The following is a 17,854-nucleotide window of genomic DNA, read 5'->3' as shown; positions in this document are numbered from 1 at the left end:
CTTATAAATTTTGAAATTTTTTCCCTCTTGAATACAAACTTTCCTAGGGTGAAAGGTTACAATTTGAGTATAGGTAGACGAATCTTACCTTTAATGGGAGCTTTTGGCTTGGCAGCCTCTTCTTTAGGTGCTTTGGCTTCTGAAATAAAAAGAAAACTCAGCCTTTAAACAATTTCCAGACACTTTTTATGCTTAGTAGTAAAACATGCGGGTGAGTCATATGCCCTTTATTACAAATAGTAATGCATAAAGAGAAACTGGAATATTGTGAGAATGATGCAACCAAGCTAAATTGCCAACACATTTAGGATTAAAAAATGATTTTCAGCAGGTGCATTTACTTTTCTCCCATCTTTGGAAGGCTTGCTCTTGCCTTGTGAGGAGGAGTTATCCTCTCGTCCACCTATGCAAAGCATTTTATGTGTTTATGTGTGTGTTGGTGACGTGAAACAAGAGGGTAAGTTTTGTTAACAAAAGCCTTTCTTTTATAAGTTGGACAGACCAAGCCAGGGAAGACTAAGGAAAAAGAAAGTGTTTATGTGCTTGCTACACATGAATGGATTTTTTTGAAGATTTCCCTTATTTAGACAATGAACTAAGGTGGAAGCAAGACTGTTCCTATAAGTAGAGTTTAATTCAGTTATTAATGAAGGAGCAGTATAAACTGTAGAATCAGTTTTTTAGATTCAGCCTCTGGGGATGTGACAACAGCTTTATTTTTACACATACTTAATTAGCTCAGGGGTGGTTATCATTTGTTTTCCAAATAAAAGGTATCACATTGAAATTATTAAAGTTGAAGAGTAATAATGCAGAAATCATAAATGTCAGTGACAAAATATATTAATAAAATTATTAAAAATGAACATAATATATTGTCTCATGTCATTAAACACAATAAAAACCCAAATATTTCTATAGGGCTCACTATATACCAGGCACTGTACTAAGTGTTATACATATATTTAATCCTCACTGATAGTATATGGCAGATATAATTATATTCTGATTTTACAGATTAAGAAATTAAAATTTAGAGAGACTAAGTAACTAGCCAAGGATCAAATATTTAGGATGTGTATTTATCAGTGATCAATGCACATCAAATCATTTTTGGTTTTGAGATTAACATTTATGATGAACTACCGACTAATTATTTCACGTAAAACTTAAAAATACTTTACATTTGTACCTGAGTTAATTACACCATTGAATTAGTACATTTAAGAAAATTTTTATTGATCTAAATTCTTACAAGATTTAAAAGCTGAATTATGCAGTCTTTTTCTCTTTTTATTATTGTGGTGAAATATACCTATTATAAAATTTAACATTTTAACCATTTTTAAGTGTACAATTCAGTTACATTAAGTACCTTCACAGTGTTACGCAACCGTCAACACTATGTATTTCCAGAACTTTTTCATTATCCAATATGAAGTCTTTTTTAAAAATGAGAAATGATTCCTACAGGGTACATGGGAACGTGGAATCTCCATGGGATTCCTGTAGGCATGTCCTTAGAAAGTGTCTCATCCGTTTCCTTGAGCATATTCATTATATTATCTCAAAGCATATAGAGAAATGGTTCTTTGCAGAAATGTACATTCCAATCAAAACATTATGCACCCACGGGTGAGAAAGTAGATTGGTAAAGGATATCAGATGAAGAAAGTTCAGTCATGAACTTATAAACCCCCGCAACTGAAATGGGGCCTATGCTTAAACATAAAGAGGGCTTGACTTTAAATCAAATATGAATACTTTTACTGAGCGACCAAAAACAAGCAAAAAAGAAAACTACAGAATAAATACCTGCTTTCTTTCCAACTACTGGCACTGTTACTGGGGCAGGGATGGGGGTTGGGGCAGGCTCCACAGGAGGTGGTTTGATTATTTTCACTTCTGTAGAGAGATGTTCATTGCATTAATGTCTCCATTTATCACTTCCTAAAACCTCATTTGGTGGCCTATCTGCTTTCTCTGATATAACTTTAAAATCTTCAAATAACTAGTTTTTCAGAGAACAATATATTCTAACTATAATATAATCTATATATAATATATTCTGTATATTCATATTATGTTAAATAAAATACAATAATTTAATCTAATTGTGTATTGGGGCACTAGAGATCATTTGATGCATACTGACTTTTTACTTCCTTTTTCTTATTAACCGCATATTATTTCTGTGAAGCATGAAGGAATGTGCTGTTGACACTGGGGACAAACTTGCTTACCTGGTTCAGGCTTTGGTTTTGGTTCAGGTGCAGGGAGAGGTATTGGTGGCTTAATTTCAGGCACTAAAATAATTCACAGTAATAAGCAAATTATTACAGTATATTTTTGACAGTATATTAAAGACAAATGAAATTGGGCAGACTTAACATATCTTGGAAGATATTAGAATTTATATACATAGAGTCACCAAATCAAGTATTTGATCTAAGTTTATTTTACATTTTAAATAAAATATTTGGGAAATATAGTCGGGAAATTTTATTGGTTCTAATGTTGTTATTCATCTCATTGCCCATTAATACATTTTCCCCTGGTGTTTAAAACTTATTTATTTATCAAATGGGTGGTCATTAGCCAATTGCACATGAAAGTGAAATGGTTAAAAAAAATTAAGCCTTATGAGATTAGCAGATTAAGACCATGTGTTCAAATCTTAAAGCCAGTGTAACAATATTTTCAATGATGCATATTTGCATTTTTAAAGACAACTAAGAAAATGCCAGTGAGTTTGTACCTTTTACTGGTTCAGGAATTTTCCTTTCTCTTTTTGTAACAGTGGCTGGAGGTGCTTCAGCCTCTTCAACAGCTTTTGGAGGTGGTTCTGGTAGTTTAAGATAGTAAGATTATTTTCTATTTTAAAATGTGAATATCTAGGAATCAACTGATCTGAAATAATCAGATCAAACTATTTTTCAAAAGCTCTATTAATGGCTTTTTAAAAATCTTTATATTCTATCAATTAATTTCTAGTTTCCCTTCTTGACTCTGCCTCAATTCATTTTACTTTCTCTTATTCCATCCACTTGCCTCCCAACCCCACTAGCATTCCCATTCGAAATGAATTCCATAATAGTTCCCAATAAACACCCCCTTTGAGAATAGGCTAAAGATAAAAATCAACCCACTTAAAAGTCCCCAAATTTTGTGAAGCATTGCCTCATCCTCCCGTGAAGTTATTTTGCAGCCAATTTGATTATCTCACAATCATTTCTACTGTAAGAACTTAAGTGGCAAAGTAATAACACTAATGAAGTGCAGGGAAGTATAAAGATACTGAAACAGAAAGCAGACAATGGAAAACACAGACAATGTCACAGATGGAATATGAAGCTATGTTTATATTTAACTCTTTTATGTTTACAAGATAAACCTTTTGTTAAATGTCCATTTCGTTAAAAGATAATTTCACAAATTGTTACTGAGATTCCTACCTGCAGGTTTTTTAATTTTTTCTACTTTTTTAGGTTCTACTTTAGGTTCTTCTTCTTCAGGTTTCTTTCTTAGAACTTAAAAGACAAAAAGGTTTATTTGTAAACCAAGACAAATGATGATGTTGAATAAGCTTGACAGATGCAAATAACATACAAAGCAAGGAAAATGAAAGGCATGCAACCTTGTGCATTGGGAAATTAGCATTTACACTAGAAATGCTTGTTTTTTTTAAAAAAAGTCCAAAGTTGTTACATTAATTAGAATAGCACTCAGAATCACTTAATAGCCATGTAGATAGTCTGTTCAGAGACAGATTTGTGGCAGAAATGACCAAACACAAAATAAATAATTTGAATAACAACAAATTCTAATCATAATCCAATATTATGACTTAATGAGAAAAGGGGTATTTAAGTAAGTATAAAATTTACTTAGGTGAGATATCCAAAGAAATATAGCCTTGGTATCAGTAATTCTATGTAAAGACAGTGTTAGAATATGATTCTTCACTGATTATCTTGCTTCTAGTTTTTAAATATTTTATTAGTAGAAAGAAATGTTCAGTTTTTAAAAATGTTATTTATTAGTTGTGGTCATCTTGTGTCACACTTTAAAACAATACTGAATTTAGGCTTCCATGGTTTGATAGAGTATTTAATAGGTTTAGTGTATTTTACTACATAATTTAATTATGAAAATGACATCTAAGGTCATTGTTATTAGTTTAGAGTATTATCAATTTAGTCACGTCAATTAATGTAAACTTCAAAATACTGTGAATGCTCACAAAATGTCCGTCTTCTTTTAAAAAAGATATAGAAATGAGAGCCTTCTCAATTTTCAAAGCAACTACAAGTGAATTTTGGTAAGCATGTAATTTAATTAAAAGAAAACCAAGGGACAGAAACATTTTGTAAGCTTTCAAGTCAGCTGTTTGTATATTTAAAGCTGATACAGTGGTTGAAAAATACTATACCGCTTTTGAGAACAACTTCTTCCTTTGGTTGAGGTTTAGGCTCAGGAAGTAATTTGCGAACTTTCTTTTCACCTCCAAGCACTTAAAAGAATATGATTTCAAATTTTGAATGAATTCATATAAAAAATAAACTTCAACATGAACAATGTCTCTTTCAAAATCAGCAAGCCACAGTGCATAAATAATAATTTGTGTCGCACCATAAGTGATCACAAAATTTAAAAGTAAATAATATACTTCCAGGTATTTCCTCTGCAAACCTCTAACATAACCTTGGGATGAAATTCAATTACATTAACTGCAGGTAAATATATTCACCTTAAATGAGTATAGAATATGTTATTCTATACTGGCTTTATGAATCTTTCATCAAATACAGAGTTCTTGGCAGTGTCTTTGGCCCAGTCTATAATTATAGATTGTTCAAATTACATTGGTATCTCCCAGACCATTAGTTACATTAAAAGGATATTGGCAGGTATTAGTGTCATTATTCAATCTTCTCCACTGATGAAAGAAGAGAGTCACCAGATCTGGCTTATCTGACATGGGAAAGGACTATATCTCATTTTTTTTTTAACAGAAGAGAAGTATCCTTTCTGATGGTCTACTTTTTGAAATAATACCAATCTAAAATTATAGAACTATTAATTTGAAAGCTGGTGCTGGAGCTTATTTTTAAGGAATAAGAAAATTTTCTTAAATTTATTCTAAAAGGGACCCAAGGAATTCTAAATTAATTCCCTCTTGCATCTTCAGGGAGGTATCGAGCACAGTGGATAATGTTATTATATAGAACAAAATTCCATGACTACCTCATGGATTTGAGTGTAAAAAAAAAAAGAAACACTTGGTGTTGATTATTGAACCACTTCACCTCTGTATTGATGTCAATTAAAATCTAATTTAAAACATTATTTACTTGTATCAGTTAACATTATATTTGTTCACTCCTATGAATTTCTTAGATATTTCCATAAAATTTCTCATTTATTGCTTTAAACAAGACATTTGCAACTCACTAAATTTTTTTATGTGGTAAAGATAACCTTGCCTATTACTGCAAACATTTTAACATAGAAAAGGCAAATATGTAAATATTTCATTTTAAATGTTTTATTCTGTTAAGTATTTTAAGTAAAATTTCAGTTAAACATGAAATAGTTTAATCCATGATAAATTCTGTTGCCTTTAATACTATTTTAGAGTCACCAATATTCTTAATGTGTAACTATTTTCATTGCTCAAACCTGCAGAGATGACCATGCATCTAATGTAAGTTGAGATGGCATAATATCCTTATAAATGGACATAGTGAAAAATATATCTTTGCATTTGTTTTTCCATATTACTATTTTATTTTAAAGCTCTTATTGACATTTGAGACTCTGGTGCAGAATGTACTTATTCTTTTAAAAGTCATTCTTCATGACATGTCATTTTAATGTGTGAGTGTAGTTAACATCCATTGTAGTTAACATCCATTGTAACATTTCACTGTAACCTCCATTTCACAAATCAGGAAATGCATAATTAGATGGGTAATTTTTTCAAAATTCAGAATGAATCAAGAACAGATTCAATTTTGGAGTCTGGATGTGCTGGGTACTTAAATGGAACACTGCTACCCATTATATTTACTAGAAAAATCAATAATTTTATATTTAATAGATGTTTTCTAGACTTCTAGGACCCATTTGTGGTTGTCAGGAAAGCCACGAGGAAATCCCTGTAAATCGTCTTAATAGTATAGAAGGAGGACAAGACTTATTTTTAGTGCTTATAACACTGGCTAAGATACTGTTGTTCAGGTGAAATTCCAAAGCTTTCTATTACTAGCTCTCAGCATTTAAGATATGCCCTGATACGAATTTCAGTTAACTAGTAATATTTGATATTTTTAAGTTTAGGAAAATGCAAGAAGACATATGTAGATGAGACAAAGATAAACAGTATCTATCCACGAATGAATGAAATTGATGGAAAACAAAGGAAGCAACACTCATGAGCCAGGACCATAGAAGCTACAAAAGTACAAGAAATGAATGAGACTACTATGATGATTAAAAGAAAAAAAGGAAGAATAATAACATTCTAGAAGGCAGGAAGAGCAAGGAGTCAGATGAAGGGATAATGCATATGAATGCATTTCCCAGATTAAGAAATACCTTTCAGAGGTTTAAGCTCCACTTTTTCTGGAACCTCAGGTTTTTCAGGAACTTTCTTCTTTGGAACAGCTTTAAAGAATATGATGTTGCTTTTATTATTTGTATATTTGACTAATATGAAGCAAATTATTAAATACTTGCTCTGAAAATCAAAACCAAGCTTTGCTTATACTCAAAAAGCATTAATAACAGCCAAGGACAGCCTCCAAAGAACATACTAGAAGCACTCAAACCATGAAAACACTGCAGTTTTACTCTGAAGTTAAGTAGTAAGTTCAGGTTTGGTTGAGAAGGAAGACGATTTTGGTCACTGCAGGAGGAAGAAATTTTCCTTTGCACATAAATTTTAAATTAAGGGAAGAGTATTTGTGTTTCTTCATGGATTATATATCAACACATGGGTAGCTTTTTAAGAAGTACTCACTTTTTTTTAATGTCTGACTTAAAATGCCAGAAGTTCCCCCTACCAGTCAGGAGGAGGGTTGTAGAGGGGCAAGAGTCATGAGAAGCAAAGTCTGGAAGATTCTGGCTTTGCACATGTGTATGGGAAAGTGCTCAACTAAGATTATACCTAGGTTAATTTAGATTGAGAAATCTCATGACACTACATATAAGAGAACATTTTATTAACACAAAAATAGTATTATGTTTTGCCAGGTTATTTAATCTTTTAAAGGTCTTATTTAAGAAATTAAGTAATATTGCATCAATACAAAGAAAAATCTAAATGCCTAAAGAATGAAGGGAAGGAAGTTTAACAATGGGAAGAGATGGTAATATCGAATATATTCCTAACCACTCTTTCTGGCTACACTGAGACCATCAAAGAACACAGCTGGGCTTTTATTAAGTTGCAAAAGAAAAAAACAGTAGCGGAGCAGTGACAGGTCATTCACATGCTTTGCTTTCCTGGTATATGAGCGCATATTGGCTGTCATAAATATTTTACTGATAGTATATTTAAAGACACATGAATTCTTTAAGAACAAGGTTTTAGCTTTTGTATAAATTTGTTACTTCAACATTAAAATATCTTGTAAAGTTTTTCTACACATTCCACATGCATAAGATCCCAAATGTATGCATAGTAATCAGATCAAAATCAGAAACTCCTTTCTCCCCACGCCACTTAAGAAAGTTAGCTGGACAGCCCCTGCATCCATCAGATGCCCAGGAAGCAACTAACAACAAAGCATTTTCTGACATCTGAGGTCAGAGGCAGACCCCGACAAGGCATCCGGGTGGCATAAAGCGCAAGTCTCTCTGCAAGTCCCACAGCTTGGTCATGTCTGAAGTACACATTTTTAAAAGTAATACAATTCTCAGAAGCCCCATTTTAGATGACTGGATAGAAGTTTGAAGCAGATTAATAAAACTTTGGAGGCGGCATTTTATACCTTTAAGTTGGAACATTTTCTCCTTCACATCTTCCTTAGGCGGAGCAGGAGGAGCAGCTGGGGGCTTTGGTTTGAGTTTTGGTTTCTCAGGAACCTTCTTCTCAGGTTCAGGTTTAGGTTCAGGTTCTTGAAAGAGTATTTCAGGAGCATTAGTATCTATAAATGTTATTTAGTATGCGGATATATAGCATATTCAGTAGGAATTGAAATATATATATCTGAAGTAAAGTTTGCTTTTTTGGATACATAATATTAGCATTCCATATAAAACATAAAAATACCAACATTTAAAGAGATGATGAGAAATACAGCAAAGGCACTAATGAATACAACAAAAGAAGCCTCCAAGTGAGCCACACTGACCTGAGATAAATAGTACAAATTACATGGACACATGAGAATGAGATAAACATTTAAAACAGAGTACCTTACATACAGATGCAAAGAGACCTCTACACTTGTAGAAGGACATAAAACACAGACATATCAAGAAGAAGAACATGATGATGAATATTTAAGTCCAATCAATTGAATACCTTGTACTGGTATTTCTTCTGGCTGTGGTTCAGGTTCAGGTTCTTCAGGCTCAATATACTTTCCAATTTCACGTTCTTTAAAGAAGGTTGACAATGGATGTAAGATTGTAACGCAAAGATCTTCACAAACACTCATAACGATATCCCATAGATGCAAAGATTATAGTCACAAAGACAAAAATGCACAATTCATACAATTTCAGTATAGAAAAAGAAGTCAGATTTCTTTCGTACTTGAACTTTCTATTAAATGTGTTATTCCATGCATGTTGATGGCAAATGAGATGACTGAAAATTTGATATTGGGTTCTCATTTGAGTATCCAATGCAATTATTCCAGATTTGTCTCAGTCAACTGTATCTTTTGGAATTTATAATTACCATTCAGAATACTCAAAGATTCTACTTCAAAAGAAGTATATTTTGAAATTATTTGAAAAATAAAGCAGCCAAACATGTGCTGGAATGGTTTGCATGAAATTTCAAGAAGGAATGTCACCCTATTAATACTTGTGTATTTCTAACAAGAGTGTTCAAAAGATTAAAGCGATCTTGTTTATATAGATATATATACCTTCAACAGGGGGAGTCACTTTTCTATCAATGGTTATGGAGGCCTTTTCTTCATATATTACTTCCTCAGGAGACTCTTCAACTTAAAAAATACAGTATTTTATTTTAGACTGTATTCAGAATGGAATACCATAACTGCTAAATTGCAACATATCAACTTAGTTATACACTAACACCATATTCTCCAGATGACCCCCAAATATTTATAACTTTACTGCATAAGACAGACAACAGAAATACAAAAGACCCCTCCACAACCAAAGCAAGATGGAGAAGATGTTTGTCGTCTTCACAAGATTAATAAAGCAGCCGTGTACCTTGCACAGGTGGAGCTTCTGGCTCTTCAGGAACAGGAACAGATACTTTCTCTTCTGGGACAATTTCCTTGGGTGCTTCAGGCACTTTAAAGATATTGATTTGGTTTACTATTGAGAATTTAGAGGATGTGCAAGATTCTGCAAAGAGCAGGCAAAGAATACAAGGGCAAGAACTTCTTACAAGACTTCCTGGGGAAAATGACTTTGGGGGCATGACACCTTTTTGGACATTCTAATTTTATAAATGAGTTTTCTCAGTCTTCTTCATTTGCTTCTCTTCCTCTGTGTACGCTGAACTGTCAGTGTCTCCGCTGGTCTAACTTTGATGCTTTTAAAAATTGGCTCTACATTGTTTGAATAATTACTCCTGCATTTTCAACTCTATTTCCATGTTGATGACTTCTAGATCTAATCTCTAACCCTGATCTCTTTCCTAAGCTCCAGGTGAACATTCCCAACTTCCACACTTAAGGGTGAAAAATGTATTCCTGATCTTTCTAGTATCAGTTCAGGGGCCCCAGGAGCCACTGCCATGGCTGTCTAGTTTCAACCCTTACCATCATCCTGGGCTCCTCTCTTTCCCTAGTTGCTTTGATAGAGTCACACAAACCAGTTCAGCTCCCATCTCTCTCAAATCCAATTTCCTTTTCAATTTCTATCACCACTGATCTCGTCCAACCCTTAATAATCTTAAATAACTCTAGTGGCTCTTTCCTATTATCTCTGTGTTCCAATAGCTTGTCCTGCTGCCAGTTATCTTTCTGAAGCCTAACTCCGTAATTTGTACACCTGCGTCAAAACCTCTGAAACTTCCTACTGCCTGTGGAATAAGTACACACCTGACACCAGCGTTCAGAGAACTCCAAAATATGACCCTCGTCTTTACATCCAGTCTTTTCTTTCAAGATACCCACAGCCAATCCATACTCAAATTACACACATTTATTTGAATTACACAGTCCAACTTCTAAGACTCTTCTACCTCTGTGCCTTCTGATATAATCTTCCTTTTGTCTAGAGTACCATTTCCTCAATCGCTGTGTGTAAAAATCCATTAAAACTTAATATTCGATTTCCTTCACACAGCTTACCCTGATGCCTCCACCTGAAATTGATCTCTCCTTGCCCTATGCTTCTGTAGCCCTTTATACTACTTTGTGGGTGAGATCACTTCCTGTCTATAATAGACTTGCTCTGTCCTTTCTTTATTCTACCAAATTTAAGTTGCTTGAAGACAGCTTCAGAGTTTATTTTTCCAATATAGTGTCTTGTTAATGGTAAACATTCAACAAAATATGCTGACTGAGCTGTTCTGCACAAGGTGAGTGAGCAGAGGTCATGGCACAATTAAATCTCACTCATGTTTTCTCCTTCTGCTTGTCTTATATTCTTTGCCCTCATTATTTTCCTCTTTTTTCTATGAAATGTGATTTTGCATAAACTTATTCCTGAGTATTTTTTCCCCTAAGAACTATTATTAAAATGCTCCATGTTCAGAGAAATACACATTTTTTCTTTATGGTACCTTTTTCTGGCAGGACCTCTGGTTTTTTGGTAACAGGTACAGGTTCTTTCTTTACTGGAACAAGCTTCTTGGGCACCTCAGGCACTTTGAAGACATTAGTTTTATTTTAAAAAGAGTATTTTAAAACATTTAAAAATGTTAATCTTAAAGAATCTATAATCATTGGCACAGAATTAAAATGAATGGAACCAAAATAAGGACACTTTTGTCCCTAGTTATGCAACAGTGAGAGCTCCCTAATGGATTCCACTTTAGGATTTCAGAATACTTTACAAAAAATTATGATGTTAATGATGATGTGAATACCTTTAGCTGCTGGTGCTTCTGGCTTCTTAATAGTTGGGACTTTCTTTGCTGGGACAACTTTCTTTGCCATCTCAGGTACTTTAAAGATATTAGTAACATTTAGTAATATAAAATTGAAAGATGAAATATATATACACATTAATTTGACAAGCCCGTTTAACACTATAACATAGGGATAACAATTAAACACATAATACAACACAGCACACACAAAAGAAAGAGTGTCAAATTTTAGACAGCACACAAAAATGAAGTTAATATTGATTTATTTTACTCTAAGTACCTTTAGGAGGTGGAGCTTCTGGTTTTTTGATGACAGGAACTTTCTTCTCTGGAGCAATCTTGGGCTCTTCAGGCACTTGAAAGATAGGAATTTCTTTTAGAGGCAGACGATTACAATGATAACTTTAATAGTAATAAGTGAATAAAAAAAGATCACACATATTCCTTTGGTATGCATATTGTAAAATTCTGTAGGCCCAAAGGTTTATGTGTGCAAGCAATTTTTTTTCATGCCAATGAAGTCAAATTTCGAGTAAGGAGATAGAAGACTGAGATCTTCCCTTAAAGAAGATGTATAATAGACATCAAATACTGTATTTTCCCATGCTGTGGATCCTGCCCTGTACCTGCTGGTGCGGGGGCCTCTGGTTCCTCCTCTTCTACTGCAGGAACTGGCTCTTCCTTTTCAGGAGTAATTTCCTCGGGTTCTTCATATACTTTAAAGATACAGTTAACTTTAATCCATGTGTGGAACAATATTCTAAAATGTATAAAACACTGAACACAAATAAATAGTATTCTTGATTTCTTCCCTTGTTTCAGTGAATATCTTATTTTTATTAAGATGAAATCTAACTTATTTGCAATGACTTTTATTCCTATTAATTTGAATGATTGGAAAGGGCTTTTGGAGCTTAATGTCATTTATAGTCACTAGTTCTCCCATCCTACTTCATATTAGAGGAGTCTTATTGAATATAGCTTATGATACCCTATGTAGTTACCAGTGACTGATAACCCAAAATAGATCTAAGAATGATGAAATAAGACAAACAACTAAAGGATAGAAAATGACCGAGACATACTGATTTAGAAAAGAAGAGGAACAAGGCTTAAATTAGAAAAAGTCAGAAGTGGCACGCTTATTAATGGTCTTATGTGTACCTTCTGGAGGAGGCTCCACTTTCTCAGGGATAGAAACAGCTGGCTTCTCTTCTAAGACAGGTTTCTCTGGAACCTCTGGCACTTTAAAGATATTAGTTAGTTTTACTTCTGGGTAGTTGAAAAGTACATGAAATGTATAGCACATCTAGTTCCTATGTAGTTCACATAACCCAGGGACAGGTTCAAGAACAAAATTCACAATAAGGCCAGTCATCTGTTCTTGCATCCTCCTAGCAGGGAGGAAAATGTGGCCTACTAAGATTAATAAAACAATATTGGTACACTCTTCCAATGCTCATAACAGATGCATCAGCTTTTTTAAAAAAAATCAATGATATTATTTAAAAACACTTAAACCCTAAACATTCAGAAGAGCAGACTGCATTTGTGAATATGAGGTTTAACAAAAGGGTTTTCTGTAAGTGACTTTTGACACCAAGAGTGAGCATTTTTCTGCAGAATTTCATTAGTGACACGTACGTTTAGCTGGTGGGATTTCCGGCTTTTTGGGAACAGCTACTTTCTTTTCTGGAACAACTTCCTTTGGAACTTCAGGCACTTTAAAGATATTAGTATTTTAACATTATGAAGAATTGCTAGTGAACATTTACCATACTTATATAGAACAAAACACTTTTTAAGAATTGGAGGCTGTGTTCACCTCCATCAAACAGTGGAAAGCTACATGTACCTTTAGCAGGTGGGACTTCCGGCTTTTTGGGAACCACTGGAGGCACTTTCTTTTCAGGAACTGCTTCCTTGGGCACCTCTGGCACTTTAAAGACATTAATAGTTTTTAGTGTGTAGCATCAATGGCATATGGAAATCATCCAGCGGAGCAGCACAACAGAACATTTTAAAGACAGACATTTTTCTGTAGGAAAACAGTGGCAGTGAGAAATACCTTTCACTGGTGGTGGTTCAGGTTTTTTTGCAGTAACAGCAGGTGGTTTCTTTTCTGGAACAGGTTTCTTAGGTGGCACGATCACTAAAGATATTAGAATTTATGTTTTAGAATCAGTGAAGATGAGTGCTAAACAAGACAAAAGCTTCTAATGCACAGAATGCTCCGGGCGAGACGGGTGAGAGTTGGCTGAGTCCCCCGGGAAGCTCGCCAAGTACCTTCAGGAGGAGCAGCAGGCTCTGGCTCTTCCACGGCTGCGGCTGGAGGCTCTTCTGGGCCGATTTCCTCAGGCTCTTCATGCACTTTAAAGACAGAAGCTCATTTCACCACGGGAACTGACTACAGTATATGAAATATTTTGCAAAAAGAGTTTAACAACACAAAAGAGTTTTTCTTTATAAAAATATCAGTTTGCACAGCTTCATTATTACCTGCGGGGGGAGGACTTTCCGGTTTGGGAGGAATAGCCTCAGGCACCTTCTTTTCTGGGACAGCTGCCTTTGGCACCTCGGGTACTTTAAAGATATTGGCATTTTTATGATTAGACAGAGTAGAGACAAACGGACTTTATCAAACACAGCAACGTGGGGGTGACTACCTTTGGCTGGTGGGACTTCAGGCTTTTTAGGAGGCACCACAGGCACTTTCTTTTCAGGGACAACTTCCTTGGGGGCCTCGGGCACTTAAAAGATATTAGTAACATTACATTTGGAGTTAGGAAGACCACCGGAACAAAATACTTTCCAGGCAGAAGAGTTATGTCTCTCTAGCCTATGATCAGTGACAGATACCTTTGGCTGGTGGGACTTCAGGCTTTTTAGGAGGCGCCACAGGCACTTTCTTTTCAGGGACAACTTCCTTGGGGGCCTCGGGCACTTGAAAGATATTAGTAACATTACATTTGGAGTTAGGAAGACCACCGGAACAAAATACTTTCACAGGCAGAAGAGTTATGTCTCTCTAGCCTATGATCAGTGACAGGTACCTTTGGCTGGTGGGACTTCAGGCTTTTTAGGAGGCGCCACAGGCACTTTCTTTTCAGGGACAACTTCCTTGGGGGCCTCGGGCACTTAAAAGATATTAGTAACATTACATTTGGAGTTAGGAAGACCACCGGAACAAAATACTTTCACAGGCAGAAGAGTTATGTCTCTCTAGCCTATGATCAGTGACAGGTACCTTTGGCTGGTGGGACTTCAGGCTTTTTAGGAGGTGTCACAGGCACTTTCTTTTCAGGTACAACTTCCTTGGGAGCCTCGGGCACTTAAAAGATATTGTAAAATAACATTTGGAATTATGAAGACCACTGGAACAAAATATTATCAAGAGCATAAAAGTTAATCTTCTAAAGCCAAGGTGAACGGAGAATACCTGTAACAGGTGGGACTTCAGGCTTTTTAGGAGGCGCCACAGGCACTTTCTTTTCAGGCACAACTTCCTTGGGAGCCTCAGGCACTTAAAAGATATTGTAAAATAACATTTGGAATTATGAAGACCACTGGAACAAAATATTATCCAGAGCATAAAAGTTAATCTTCTTAAGTCAAGGTGAATGGCGAATACCTGTAACAGGTGGGACTTCAGGCTTTTTAGGAGGCGCCACAGGCACTTTCTTTTCGGGGACAATTTCTTGAGGAACTTCAGGCACTTAGAAGAAATTAGTGGTTTCACACTTAGGTTAATGAGATCAGTGAACTACAAATATTTCCAAGAGCAGAAGAGGTATTTCTTCTGTAGAATAATGACAGGGGTCAAAAATACCTGGAACTGGTGGGGCTTCTGGTGTTTTGGGTGGTGCCCTGGGGACTTTCTTTTCCGGGACAACTTCTGGAGGAACTTCAGGCACTTGAAAGATATTAGTAGGTTTAGAAATTATGAATAGTGATGGCGTATATTACAATGATTGTGAAGAGTACAGGACAGTAATTTTTCTTGAAAGAGCAGTGGGAATAAGTACCTTCCACAGGTGGGGCTTCTGGCTTGGGTGGTGGCCTGGGAACTTTCTTTTCTGGGACAACTTCTTGAGGAACTTCAGGCACTTGAAAGATATTAGCAGGTTTATACTTAAGTTAATGAAGAGCAATGGACTAAAATTATTCCCAAGAATGGAAGAGATACGTCTGCAAAGTGAGGTTAGGGCTGACATGTACCTGTGACAGGTGGGGCTTCTGGTGTTTTGGGCGGTGGCTTTGTTATTATCTTTTCTGGGACAACTTCTTGAGCAGCTGCAGGCACTTGAAAGATATTAGTAGTTTTAGAACTTATGAATTGTGAAGGCATACATTTAAAATGATTGTGAAGAGTACAAGACTATGATTTTACTTCTTAACAGGGTAGAGGGAATAAATACCTTTGGTAGGTGGAGCTACAGGTTTTTTGGGCACAGGCACAGACACTTTCTTTTCAGGCACAACTTCTTTTGGGACTTCAGGCACTTTGAAGATATTAGTATCTTTTAGTTAGAGACAAGTGGCAACACATTTATCCGAGCGAATACAATTTGTGAGGGCGGTGGACACTTAAACCCTCTCTTTTCCCAGCCCCCTGAAACAGGTAACCAAAACATGGGAGGATAAATACCTTTAGCAGGTGGAGCTTCTGGCTTTTTAGGAGGAGCTACAGGCACTTTCTTCTCAGTGATGACTTCCTTTGGTGGCATCTCAGGCACTTCAAAGATATTGGTAATTTGTGTTTAGAAAGGGTGTAAATTATTGATGACTTTACATGTAATCATATACATTTTCAATGACTGCAGACTTTCTTTCCTTTAGAATTTATATGACTCTTTTATGTAGTGGGACTTAAGTACACAATTTTCTAGCTAAAATAGCACTTGTTTTCTCCCTGGTATGTATAGCTTTGACATTACCTGCAGGGGGAGGACTTTCCGGCTTCGGAGGAATAGCCTCAGGCACCTTCTTTTCTGGGACAGCTGCCTTTGGCACCTCGGGTACTTTAAAGATATTAGTATTTTCATGATTAGACAGAGTAGACACAAACGGGTAGTAACAAACAGAATGAAATGGGGGTGACTACCTTTGGCTTGTGGGACTTCAGGCTTTTTAGGAGGTGCCACAGGCACTTTCTTTTCAGGGACAACTTCCTTGGGAGCTTCGGGTACTTAAAAGATATTAGTAACGTTACATTTGGAGTTAGGAAGACCACCAGAACAAAATAGTTTCAAGAGTAGAAGAGTTACGTCGTCTTAAACCTAAGATCAGTGACAAATACCTTTGACAGGTGGGACTTCAGGCTTTTTAGGAGGAACCACAGGCACTTTCTGTTCAAGGACGACCTCTTCAGGAACTTCAGGCACTTAAAAGATATTAGTAACGTTGTATTTGAAGTTAGGAAGACCACCAGAACAACTGACTTTCAAGCAGAAGTTATATCATCTTAAACAGTGACAAATACCTGTAACAACAGATGGGACTTCAGGCTTTTTAGGAGGAACCACAGGCACCTCTTTGGGAGCTTCAGGCACTTTGAAGATATTAGTAAATTTAAATTTGAGACAAAAGGGTCAACACAGACAAGAATAACATTTACATATCAAAAACACCTCGGGCTGTCAAGGTGGCCCTTCATATCCCTGCCCTGTCCCACCTTTCAGGGTTAGAAGTACCTTTGACAGGTATAGCTTCAGGCTTTTGCGGAGGATGCACTTTCTTTTTTGGGACTTCTTTGGGAACCTCAGGCACTTGAAAGACATTAATATTTTTACATTTAGGAGCTACAAGAATCACTACAAATGGCAAACACATGTACATATATAGGAAAATACATTTTTCTAAATCTCAAAGCTTTCAGCAACATGTACCTTCACCCTGAGGGACTTCCAGCTTTTTGTGAGGAACCACATGTGTCTTCTTTTCAGGGACAATTTCTGGGGGAGCTTCGGGCGCTTTAAGAAATTAGTATTTTAACATTTAGTGTTATGAAGATCACTAGGAACAGCAAAATATTTTCATGACTACAAGAGCTATTTCTTCTTGAGCTTGAGGGAATGGCAGCTTGTACCTTTATCTGATGGAGGTTCTCTTTTTTTGGAAGGAACTCTCTTTGCAGGAACAACTTCTTGAGGAGCTTCAGGCACTTTAAAGATATTAGTATATCACATTTAAGAGTTAAAATGATTATGACAACAGTAACCACAATAATTTAGCAAATATAGTTTTCTAGAAGTCTCTTTTCTGTCTATGCTCCCCTTGCCCTACCAGTAAACTAAGTCTAAGAGGTTAGTTAGCAAGATCCTTGAGAAGAGGTTGTCCCCCTTCTCCACACCTAGCAGAATTCCTGTGACCCTGTAGACCCTCCTTACAAATGCTTAATTTGTTGAACCGATACTTTTAATAGGAGGGTTTTCTGTTTTGATAAGAATAGCCACAAATATTTCCTTTTAAGAGGAAACTTCTTGTGGAGATTCAGGTGCTTTAAAGATATTAGTGTGTTTCCGTTTAGGAGCTATGAAGAACATTAGACAAACATAGTTTTCAGAGCAGAGGACACAAAATTTCTTCTTCAGTTTC

The 17,854-nt window shown here is 35.7% G+C and overlaps 1 protein-coding gene across 48 annotated transcripts in view; it reads right to left on the bottom strand.

Moving 5' to 3' along the window:
* Window positions 1-17,854, bottom strand: part of TTN (titin) — a 262,742-nt gene that overhangs the window by 108,064 nt on the left and 136,824 nt on the right. For 13 of the 48 annotated variants that reach the window (XM_073218602.1, XM_073218605.1, XM_073218613.1 and 10 more), the window contains 39 exons: window positions 17,346-17,420; window positions 17,146-17,229; window positions 16,951-17,025; window positions 16,740-16,808; window positions 16,557-16,640; window positions 16,362-16,445; window positions 16,195-16,278; window positions 15,906-15,992; window positions 15,676-15,759; window positions 15,476-15,559; window positions 15,283-15,363; window positions 15,087-15,170; window positions 14,889-14,972; window positions 14,697-14,780; window positions 14,505-14,588; window positions 14,311-14,394; window positions 14,117-14,200; window positions 13,924-14,007; window positions 13,757-13,840; window positions 13,544-13,627; window positions 13,326-13,409; window positions 13,113-13,196; window positions 12,902-12,979; window positions 12,422-12,502; window positions 11,884-11,973; window positions 11,538-11,612; window positions 11,255-11,332; window positions 10,949-11,032; window positions 9,424-9,507; window positions 9,108-9,188; window positions 8,534-8,608; window positions 7,998-8,123; window positions 6,601-6,669; window positions 4,433-4,513; window positions 3,456-3,530; window positions 2,759-2,845; window positions 2,244-2,306; window positions 1,816-1,905; window positions 89-139 (listed from right to left, as the gene is read on the bottom strand). In XM_073218602.1, coding sequence (XP_073074703.1) covers window positions 89-139; window positions 1,816-1,905; window positions 2,244-2,306; window positions 2,759-2,845; window positions 3,456-3,530; window positions 4,433-4,513; window positions 6,601-6,669; window positions 7,998-8,123; window positions 8,534-8,608; window positions 9,108-9,188; window positions 9,424-9,507; window positions 10,949-11,032; window positions 11,255-11,332; window positions 11,538-11,612; window positions 11,884-11,973; window positions 12,422-12,502; window positions 12,902-12,979; window positions 13,113-13,196; window positions 13,326-13,409; window positions 13,544-13,627; window positions 13,757-13,840; window positions 13,924-14,007; window positions 14,117-14,200; window positions 14,311-14,394; window positions 14,505-14,588; window positions 14,697-14,780; window positions 14,889-14,972; window positions 15,087-15,170; window positions 15,283-15,363; window positions 15,476-15,559; window positions 15,676-15,759; window positions 15,906-15,992; window positions 16,195-16,278; window positions 16,362-16,445; window positions 16,557-16,640; window positions 16,740-16,808; window positions 16,951-17,025; window positions 17,146-17,229; window positions 17,346-17,420 — 3,183 coding nt within the window. The remainder of the gene's footprint in view (window positions 1-88; window positions 140-1,815; window positions 1,906-2,243; window positions 2,307-2,758; window positions 2,846-3,455; window positions 3,531-4,432; window positions 4,514-6,600; window positions 6,670-7,997; window positions 8,124-8,533; window positions 8,609-9,107; window positions 9,189-9,423; window positions 9,508-10,948; window positions 11,033-11,254; window positions 11,333-11,537; window positions 11,613-11,883; window positions 11,974-12,421; window positions 12,503-12,901; window positions 12,980-13,112; window positions 13,197-13,325; window positions 13,410-13,543; window positions 13,628-13,756; window positions 13,841-13,923; window positions 14,008-14,116; window positions 14,201-14,310; window positions 14,395-14,504; window positions 14,589-14,696; window positions 14,781-14,888; window positions 14,973-15,086; window positions 15,171-15,282; window positions 15,364-15,475; window positions 15,560-15,675; window positions 15,760-15,905; window positions 15,993-16,194; window positions 16,279-16,361; window positions 16,446-16,556; window positions 16,641-16,739; window positions 16,809-16,950; window positions 17,026-17,145; window positions 17,230-17,345; window positions 17,421-17,854) is intronic. The other 35 variants (XM_073218625.1, XM_073218631.1, XM_073218632.1 and 32 more) reach the window with 17 other exon arrangements.

The sequence above is a fragment of the Manis javanica genome, chromosome 12, assembly GCF_040802235.1.
Source record: "Manis javanica isolate MJ-LG chromosome 12, MJ_LKY, whole genome shotgun sequence".
Classification (NCBI taxonomy): Eukaryota; Metazoa; Chordata; class Mammalia; order Pholidota; family Manidae; genus Manis; species Manis javanica.
This window is presented reverse-complemented; position numbering and strand designations above follow the sequence as displayed.